General features: G+C 39.6%; 1 protein-coding gene across 1 annotated transcript; it reads left to right on the top strand.

Annotated features, from left to right (window-relative positions):
- Positions 1–5718: 5718 nt before the first annotated feature.
- On the top strand, positions 5719–7338 carry LOC113562112. The gene has a single exon (XM_026970417.1). The coding sequence runs from the start codon at positions 5719–5721 to the stop codon at positions 7336–7338; it is 1620 nt and encodes a 539-aa protein (XP_026826218.1).
- The last annotated feature ends 3636 nt before the right edge of the window (positions 7339–10974 follow it).

Genomic DNA, 10974 nt, shown 5'->3' with positions numbered 1-10974 from the left:
GACTCACGATAATCAAGCACCCCAAATCGTGAGAGGCAAGAGGACTCACGAAAATCAAGCACCCCAAATCGTGAGAGGCAAGGGGACTCACGATAATCAAGCACCCCAAAGCGTGAGAGGCAAGGGGACTCACGATAATCAAGCACCCCAAATCGTGAGAGGCAAGGGGACTCACGATAATCAAGCACCCCAAAGCGTGAGAGGCAAGGGGACTCACGATAATCAAGCACCCCAAATCGTGAGAGGCAAGGGGACTCACGTTAATCAAGCACCCCAAATCGTGAGAGGCAAGGGGTCTCACGATAATCAAGAACCCCAAATCGTGAGAGGCAAGGGGACTCACGTTAATCAAGCACCCCAAATCGTGAGAGGCAAGGGGTCTCACGATAATCAAGCACCCCAAGGGGGCAGATTCTCACCACGTCCACGTTCGTTGTCCCTGGAGAAGACTAAGAGTGAGAGAAACCAACAACTGTGATTTGATAAATGTCAAAAGGCTTGAAGATCAGCCTTGGATGTCATTTTGACTATCACAAGATTACATATCTGAGCGTAAAATTTCCCGCTCTTTCCAAATCCGGGGTCAAAAATAGCAATTCCCATTTAAAAAACGCAATTTGACCTTCAAATAACCTTCAAGGTCGAGATCAAGGTCAAATTTGAGGTCACAAAAGAACAGAACTTTATGAACCATAAAACTTTTGTTCGGGTCATTTTTCCCTATGATGCATAGATTCTGAGATAGGGGGTGGGTCCGTTACTTTTCGAAAGCCCTGTATATATTTATAATTATATATATGTAATTAAAATAATACATTAATAATAGAAAATTGAGCATTTAATTATTTATAAAAATACACATTATTTATATTTCAATAACAATTTGACGGAAGGTACGACATAGCATACTTTTTATATAGAGACGCTCCTGAGAAACAGCGTCAAGCGCGCGGCCGGCTCGCCGCGGCAGCCCGGCCGCTCGCCCTGAGGGGGCAGGAGAGGATAGTAGGCGTCGCCTCTGAAATCGGGCCGAAATGTGCAACTAATTCCGAGCACTGAATTAGAAGATATTTAAGGTGGTAATAGTTATTGCCCCACCCTGTATATCCAACAAGAGATTTTATTTTAGTTTCTCTTTGCTGAAATCGTCGAAATATATAATTATTGTAGACAACTTAAGACACTATTTTAAAGACACCAATTAATAAATAAAGGCTGACTAGTCCGTTCGCAAATGCATAAAAGAACTAACACTAAAAACATTAATCGAAAATAACCATTCCGCATTAGACTTTTATGAAAACTTTATCTTCGATTCTTAAAGCGAGAGAGCGCGTCGAAGTCGTGACCCTATCGCTTTTTTATACTCGATAGCATTTTTCGCAGAAATCTCGGCAACCAGGAGAGATATCGACTTCATTTAAAAAGCACAATATTCTGCATAGTTTGTACTAGTGAGATAGTCGGATTAGAATTTTACGAAACCTATATCTTCGATTATTAAAGCGAGAGAGCGCGTCGAGTCGTGACGCTATCACTTTCCGCCTTTTTTATACTCAAATGCATTTTTTCCTGAACTATCGACAACCATTACAGATATCAACATCATTAACTAACCACAACGTTATGCATTCTGGAATTCATTATACTCTGTAGTAATTGGATTGCAGTATTGGAACTTTCCGAAACCTATATCTTCGATTATTAGAGCGAGAGAGCGCGTCGAAGTCGTGACGCTATCGCTTTTTTATATTTGAATGCATTTTTTGCTGAAATCTCGGCAACCAGGAGAGGTATCGATTACATTCAAAAGGCACAATATTCTGCATACTCTGTAGTAATATGATAGCCGCATTAGAAAGTTGCGAAAATTATATCTTCGATTATTAAAGCGAGAGAGCGCGACGAAGCCGAGACGCTAATGGGAGATATATTTTTCGGAAATTTCTAATGCGGCTATCATATTACTACAGAGTATGCAGATTATTGTGCTTTTTAACTGAAATCGATATCTCTCCTGGTTGCCGAGATTTCAGCAAAAAATGCAGTAGATAAAGGCGGGAAAGCGATAGCGTCTCGACTTCTTCGCGCTCTCTCGTTTTAATAATCGAAGATATAATTTTCGCAACTTTCTAATGCGGCTATCATATTACTACAGAGTATGCAGAATGTTGTGCTTTTTTATTGAAGTCGATACCTGTCCTGGTTGCCGAAATTAAATAAAAAAATGCCTTGGAGTAAAAAAAGCGAGAGCGTCACGACTCCGACGCTCTCTTTCGCTTTAATTAACAACCATACAGTAATTGTACAATTTTAATGCAGTTATCATAGTAGCACAGAGTGTGCAGAATATTCTGCTTATGATGTCGCGGCGGATCGAATTTCAACACGCGACACCGTTTATTGTCATTCTCCCTCTCGCACGAAACGGTACATCGCACTTTAAGTTTGAAATCTCGGAAACGGAAATAGATATCGCCCCCGTTCAAAAAGGACATTGTTTCTGAAAATATTCTCTGCGTGGATTAACGACTTCCGCTTATGATGTCGCGGCGTATCGAATTTCAATACGCGACAGCGTTTATTGTCCTTCTCCCTCTCGCACGTTCCTTTGTCCTATAATGCCCTGCAAAGATTGTCTGTTTTCGATGTTGATATTGCGGCGAATCGTGTTTCGACAGGCGACGGTTATTACCATCCTTCTCTCTCTTGCACGGAAATAAGCAAAAAGTTTTAAAGCTGATATCTCGAAACGAAACGTGATATGAGAGTCGATCAAAAAGGGTATTTTTTGTCATGTAATTCCCTGCAATGATAGCAAATTTTCGTTTTCGATATTGCGGCAGATGGTATTTCGAGAGTTCGACACGTGACAGCTATTGCTTCTCTCTCTCTCTCTCTCTCTCTCTCTCGGGAGGAAATAGCAAATATTTTATAGCTGAGATCTCGGAAACGAAACGAGATATTAAGTTAGATCAAAAAAGATATTTTTTGTCATGTAAAGCCCTGCAATGATTGTGTATGTTCGTTGTTGATATTGCGGCGGATCGTGTTTCGACACGCGACGGCTCTTCCCGTCGTTCGCTCTCACGCGCGGAAATAAGCAGGATATTGTAAAGCTGATATCTCGGAAACGAAACGAGATATACTTTCGACCAAAAAATATGTGCTTTCTAATGTCATGCCCTGCAAATATTGTATACTGTCATTGCCGATATCGCGGCGGATCGAATGTTCACACGCGACGACATTTGCCGTCCTTTTCTCTCTCTCTCTCTCTCTCTCTCTCTCTCTCTCGCGTCAAGGTCGTCGCGTGTGTACATTCGATCCGCCGCGATATCGGCAATGAAAGTATACAATCTTTGCAGGGCATGACATTAGAAAGCACATACTTTTTGGTCGAAGGTATATCTCGATTCAATTCCGAGATTTGAGCATTAGAATATTTCGACGCGAGAGAGAGAGAAGGACATGGACATGTGCGTGAAGTTAGCACCGCCATTTTGTAAAAAAAACTAAAAATTGTGCTGTGTTGTGCTAAGTTTGTACACCATTATGCCGCAAGACTTAATCGAATATCACAAACAGCAAAGCGGTAAATGACAAAAATCACTTTTTTGCCAGCACCGCCATTTTGTTTTATTGACAAAATAAAAATTGTGCTGGATACAGCTTTAATTACTGTATATTGTGCCGTAAACCATATAAGCGCATTTCTTCCCGTTTCAAAAAACAAAATTAAAATGTCAATTTTTCAGAGGCAATTCTTCATAGCCTTGTAACTTTCATACCGCGACAGATAATCCAATTTCGCAACTTGTGCTGACTTGTGCTAATCGAGATGAATAGAAATCATGCATAAAAAGTCTAGCTACCCTCGATGATTAGCTGCAGATCGTTTCAAAGGGAATGGCAATAAACAAAAACTTCATATTTTCGAATTTTCTCCACTTGTGCCAGATTGTGCTAGTAGAGAGCAACAACTTTTCCTCATGGCAAAATGACGTCCGGTGACTAGAGTTCGCAGTACAGCCAAAATTGGAACGTCAAATTTAAGATGCAAAATTTTATAGCCTCGTAACTTTCAATCCGCGACAGGTAATCCAATTCCGCAACTTGTGCTGAATTGTGCTAATCGAGACGAATAGAAATTGTTAACGAGGTTTGAGTTTTGTCCGCGAGAAAGCGTTGTCAGCGTAACGGTTGCGCGCGGGAAGAGGATAAAGGCGATCAAAAAGGAGGCTAATATGTAAGATGGCGAGCATGTAAGGAGATGCGACGAACGCAGAATTATAATAAAGAAGTGAGGTATATTAAAATTTGGTTTCAACGGAAATTCGACCCAACCTTAAGATTAACATAAACAAATGGTCCTTCGAGCCGGATATTGGACAATAAATCGTATTAGGACAGAAGGAAAATTTATGTGAGAGAACGGGAAGATACGCATGCACTTACGGTCGAGACAAGGCGCAATAAATGGTAAGCGATTCGAAAGGCATATCGAGAAAGCGAGTACCGATCGTCTTGGTTGTCGTCGGTAAGGAATTATCAGTAAACACAGTAAGTAATTTTGATTGAGAAACCACAGAAATGGCGGAACAAGGTGCCAATTTGGTTAAACGTAGAGGAATTATTAAGGGTCAGTTAACGCGGGTTTACAATTATGTGACGCAATTACCGGTAGAAGTATTAGATTTTTCAGAATGTCAAGCGAGAGGACAAAAGATTAAAGAGTTATGGGGCGAATTCGATGTCGTCCAGAGTGAACTTGAAGATTTGGATGGAAGTGAAGCACAATTACAGGAACGACATGCCTTTGAAGCAAGTTATTATCGTACTTTAGCAGAGATTACGAAACGCATAACCCCCAAATCAACGAGAACAATGGAAGCTCAGCTTTTACGGGCGGAACCAAATCATGCAAGAGGAATGTCATCTCAAGATAAGGTTAAGTTACCCACGCTTGATTTATCGAAATTCGATGGTACGTATTCTCAATGGTTGTTGTTTCGGGATACGTTTCAAGCTTTAGTTGACAAAAATACGGTGTTAGAAAACATTCAAAAGTTTTATTATTTGAAATCTTGTTTGCATGGGAATGCCGCTCAGATATTACAATCATTAGAAATGTCAGCGGATAATTATGCGACTGCGTGGGATTTATTAAAGTCACGATATGAGAATAAGCGATTATTAATTTATCATCATATTCAAGTGTTGTTTGAAGTAAATTCTTTGATGAAAGAATCAGCATCACAATTGAGGAAATTGATAGACGACACACAAAAACATCTTAGAGCGTTGCGAACATTAGGCGAACCTACAGATAGCTGAGATAGTCTTATTATTCACTTGGTTTCATCGAAGTTAGACCACACGACTAGGCGAAGGTGGGAATCTAGTTTGCAAGATAACAGTGTTTTAAGATTAACGGATTTTATTCAATTTTTATCGAGGCAGTGTGCAATTTTGGAAACTTTGCAAACAGAGAAATCAACGACGAAATCACATGTACCAATTTGTAAGAAAGGAGCAAGCATAGCTTCTCATGTTAGCCCAGGCAACACGAAAGGATGTGTTATTTGTCAAGGTGCGCATGTACTTTATTATTGTATCGCGTTCAAGGAATTGTCAGTTAGTGATAGGTTGCAAGAAGTTAAGCGTCATCAATTATGTTTTAATTGTTTACGAGCAGATCCTTTGGCAAATCGATGTATGACGGGCGGATGCAAGCAATGCGGCAAAAAACATAACACCTTATTGCACAATGAAGAAGGTTTAGTCAAGAGTGAGATGCATAAGGAAAGGGCAACTTTGCCCATTAAATCAAATTTGAATGTTGCAATCGGAGACGTAGACAAGACAAATTTACAGACGACTCATTCAGTGAATTCCGCTTCGTCCAAAGGCGGGCAGGTATTGCTTGCAACCGCTCCAGTTATAATGTATGATAAGTCAAACAAGCCTCATCGGTGCAGAGCTTTTTTAGATGCAGGATCTCAATTAAATTTGATTACGAAGAGTTTATCTCAAAGGCTTCAATTAGCAGAGAGACAAGATAATAATATAGTGTTATCAGGGATAGGATGCAAGCACACGAACACTTTGGGATCAGTACAGGCTAACATATATTTAACTGTTAATGAGTTTAAGACTAAACTGTCATTTGCAGTAATGGACCGTATAACCGAGCCTATGCCATCGATACAATTGAATAAAGAATCGTTAGGAATACCTAGCAACATTAAAATAGCAGATGAGGTATTTGAGTTACCAGGAGATGTCGATATTTTGTTAGGAAGTGGCGTGTTTTGGGATTTACTTTGTATCGGACAAATTAAGTTAGGACGAAACCTACCCGTGTTACAAAAGACAAAGTTGGGGTGGATCATTGGAGGTAACGCACCTATCATTTATCAACAAGAAGTACCAAGGAGAACCGTTCTCAGCGTAATGGGCAAAGAACCAGGGCTAGAACAGCAGTTGGAACGTTTTTGGAAATTGGAGGAGTGTTCCTTGGAAACGTCACAGTGGACACAGGAACAAACGCAATGCGAAAGAGAGTTTAGAAGCACTTATCAACGAGACCCTTTTGGAAGGTTTATCGTCCACTTTTCATTCAAGGAGGATCCTAGTCAACTGGGAGACTCACGTGAAACGGTACTTAAACGACTACGATCAGTGAATAAACGTCTCTATTCAAACTTGGAATTGAAAACACAATACATCGCCTGCATTGAAGAATATTTGTCATTAGGACATATGACAAAGGTAGACAAAGAGATCAACCAACGAAGCCCGTATTGTTATTATTTGCCATACCATGCGGTGGTAAAGGAAGACAGATCGACCACGAAACTGAGAGTTGTTTTTGACGCTTCGGCCAAGACGACATCGGGTAAATCGTTGAACGACATTTTATTAGTAGGTCCGACAATTCAGCAAGAACTGTTTTCCATTCTTGTTCGTTTTCGACAACATCCCTACGTGTTAACAGGGGATATAGAAAAAATGTATAGGCAAATTTATGTACATGAGAAATACCGAGGATTGCAGAGAATTTTATGGCAGACAGAGCCAACAGCACCAGTCGAAGAGTTCATATTAAACATTGTCGCGTTTGGACTAACCTTATCACCTTTCGTGGCAGTACGGTGTTTACATCAATTAGCATATGATCATCAAGAGTTGTGGCCAAAGATCAGCCAAATTATTCTCAGAGAGTTTTATGTGGATGACATGATCACCGGAGCTGATAGTGAAGATGAGCTAAAAAACATACAATCAAGAATCCGCGACATCCTTACTACTGGAGGATTCCGGATACGGAAATGAAGATCCAACACACGGTCCATTGATGAGCAAGATGACGGCGGTCAACCATCATTGGGTGAAAAAATTAAAACCTTGGGACTTTATTGGCAACCCAACACGGATACATTATCATATAACGTGAATCTTCCAGTCGTCAACTGTCGAGTGACCAAGAGAAGCATTTTATCTTTTGTTGCGCAGATCTACGATCCTTTGGGTCTGATTGGTCCGATTTATGTTCAAGCAAAGATGATTTTACAAACGTTATGGCAACTCAAGATTGATTGGGATGAGTCATTACCTACAGATTTACATACTATTTGGTTGCGTTATTATCAACCTTTGTCTTCATTGCAAGAGATCAACATTCCACGATTAATTGTTGAAGTTAATTTTGATGCGATCGAGATCCATGGATTTTGCGACGCTTCGGAAAAGGCATACGGAGCTTGTCTTTATTTACTTTCAATTAACAAGGGAAATCGCACTTGCCGATTAATTTGTGCTAAGTCAAGAGTAGCACCATTGAAAACAGTTAGTTTACCAAGATTAGAGTTGTGTGGAGCAGTGTTATTGGCCAGATTAATGGACAAGACTACCAAGGCGTTAGATCTGTCAATCCAAAAAAGGCATTATTGGTGTGATTCGACGATAACATTGGCTTGGATTCGTGGAGAATCATCACAGTGAAAAACATTCGTGGCTAACAGGGTCACGGAAATCCACGAATTAGCACGAGATTCTCAATGGCGTCACGTCAAATCTCAGGAAAACCCAGCTGATTTATTAACACGTGGCATTCAACCGGAAGCTTTGAAAAACCTAGAATTATGGTGGAAGGGACCCCGTTGGCTCATCGAAGACGAAGAAATTCCACCTCTCGTGTTATCAGAACTAGAGGAAGACATACCAAAGAAAAAACCCCAGATTGTTGTTTGCACAGTTGCAAATCAAGAATGTCAATTACTCACTCGATATTCGTCATTTAAGAAATTAAGGAACGTAATAGCGTATTGTTTGCGTTTTTTACATAATAGTAAAAATTCAGGAGAACGAAGAACTGGATTTTTGTTAGTATGCGAGTTAGAGGAAGCAAGGCGTGTGATTATGAGATTACATCAAGCGCAACACCTCTCGAGCGAAATAAGGGATCTTAAGGCCAAACGTCCAATTGACGCAAAAAATAGGATATTGTATCTTGATCCGTTTATCGATTCTTATGGTATTGTTAGAGTAGGAGGACGGCTGCAGAACTCCTCGTTACCATATGTTCAAAAGCATCCAATTTTAATTGCAGCCCATGATCATTTAACAGAATTGATTATTCGAGAAGCTCATTTGAAGAATTTACACGCTGGACAGGAAGCTTTACTAAGCATTCTTAGAGAACAATATTGTATTGTGGCTGGACGATCCATTATTCGAAAGGTATTGCGTAAATGTTTAGTGTGTCAGGTTTAATTCGAAAGGTATGTCAGAAATAATGGGAAATTTGCCCCGAGCGCAAGTTACACCAGTTCCAGCGTTTTTACAAGTAGGAGTAGATTATGCGGGTCCGTTTAGAATTAAGATTTCTCGGAATAAGAGCGCAAAGGCGTATCTTTGTTTATTTGTGTGTTTGGTTACGCGTGCTGTACATTTAGAATTGGTGAGTGATTTGAGTACAAACGCTTTTCTTAATTCATTAAGACGTTTTATAGCAAGAAGAGGACGATGCGCGGATATTTATTCCGAGAACGGGACAAATTTTGTGGGCGCTAACAACGAATTGAACGCACTAGCACGTTTATTACAAAACTCGGAGCATCAACAACGAGTTAATGATTTTTTAACTGAACAAATGATCCAGTGGCATTTTTTTCCGCCGTACTCTCCTCATATGGGCGGGATATGGGAAGCCGGTATTAAATCGGCTAAAACTCGTCTGAAGAAGGTATTAGGGGAGGCCTTGTTAACTTTTAAAGAGTTTTACACGTTAATAAGCGAAGTAGAAGCTTGTCTTAATTCGAGACCATTAACTCCTATGTCAAATGATCCGTCGGATTTATCTGCATTGACTCCTGGTCATTTTTTGATTGGGACGCCTTTGACGGCTTTACCGCAGTTGGATTTATTAGAGTGTCCTAACAATAGACTTACTCGTTATCAGCTGTTAATCAAACTCCAACAGCATTTTTGGTCTCGTTGGAGTCAAGAGTATTTATTGCAACTTCAAGCACGACGTAAGTGGAAACGAGCTTTATCCGAAAACGAGAAACCCAAAATAGACATGCTAGTGGCGTTAAAGGATGATCATTTGCCACCACTCAAGTGGAAACTTGGCAGAATTGTTGAGGTATATCCAGACAAAGAGGGTCATATTCGTGTTGTGGGTGTAAAAACAGCCGATGGTATTGTGAAACGAGCGTTACAAAGAATTTGTGTTTTACCTATTTTTGATGTTTAATGTTATGTTTATTATGTTTATGTTTATTTGAAAATTAGGATTTTCAAGGCGGGCGGTATGTTAACGAGGTTTGAGTTTTGTCCGCGAGAAAGCGTTGTCAGCGTAACGGTTGCGCGCGGGAAGAGGATAAAGGCGATCAAAAAGGAGGCTAGTATGTAAGATGGCGAGCATGTAAGGAGATGCGACGAACGCAGAATTATAATAAAGAAGTGAAGTATATTAAAATTTGGTTTCAACGGAAATTCGACCCAACCTTAAGATTAACAGAAATCATGCATAAAAAGTCTAGCTACCCTCGATGATTAGCTACAGATCGTTTCAAAGGGGGTGGCAATAAACAAAAACTTCATATTTTTGAATTTTCTCCACTTGTGCCAGATTGTGCTAGTCGAGAGCAACAACTTTTCCTTATGGCAAAATGACATCAGGTGATTAGATTTCGCAGTGCTGCCAAAATTAGTTAGAATTTTTCAGATGTAAACCTTATACCTGTGACACGCCTCCAACGTGTTTAATTTTTTTAACTTGTTTATATTTTGATGCTCGACAGAGCGAATCACGATGTGTGAGGATCTTGAGATGCCGCATGGGATCGCGAGCAAAATAAAAATATAAAGAAGAATGGAAATAAAAATTGCTAATATTTCTAGTGATCAATCAATTCTGGCAATCATCTCGATATTCAGATGTTCAAATAATCGAGTGAGACGTTGTAACTAGAGCTCGCTATTATACGTTTAAACGGAAACACGTTTACACGTATAATTAGCATATCCGTTCATTAGAAACGTTTTCTTGAATATACGTTTTCAATTTCAAGATATTATACGTATAAACGGAAAACACGTATAGTTAGCGTATATTAAACGTTTATCTGTTTATAATCGCGCCTTACGTATAAATATTTTTCTGCAAGTAAACGTTTTTCTGGAAGCAAGTCTATCAGGACAGCGACCTCTGTTTCTATGATTTGTTTATTGAATGTCTCTGTAAGTCTCTGTAATACGCCGGCCCTTTAAAACTTAAAGAAGAAACTGTAAGAGTACATTTACCATATAATAAAAAAATGTTTACTAAACGTAAAATAAACGTATAATAATCGTATAATAAACGACTGAACATGTAAACATTCACCCACAAGTAGACGTTTTTCTGGAAATAAGTGTAAACGGATAAACGTTTAACGTTTCACGTATATTCGATAAACGAAA

This window comes from Ooceraea biroi, chromosome 6 (assembly GCF_003672135.1).
Source record: "Ooceraea biroi isolate clonal line C1 chromosome 6, Obir_v5.4, whole genome shotgun sequence".
Classification (NCBI taxonomy): Eukaryota; Metazoa; Arthropoda; class Insecta; order Hymenoptera; family Formicidae; genus Ooceraea; species Ooceraea biroi.
This window is presented reverse-complemented; position numbering and strand designations above follow the sequence as displayed.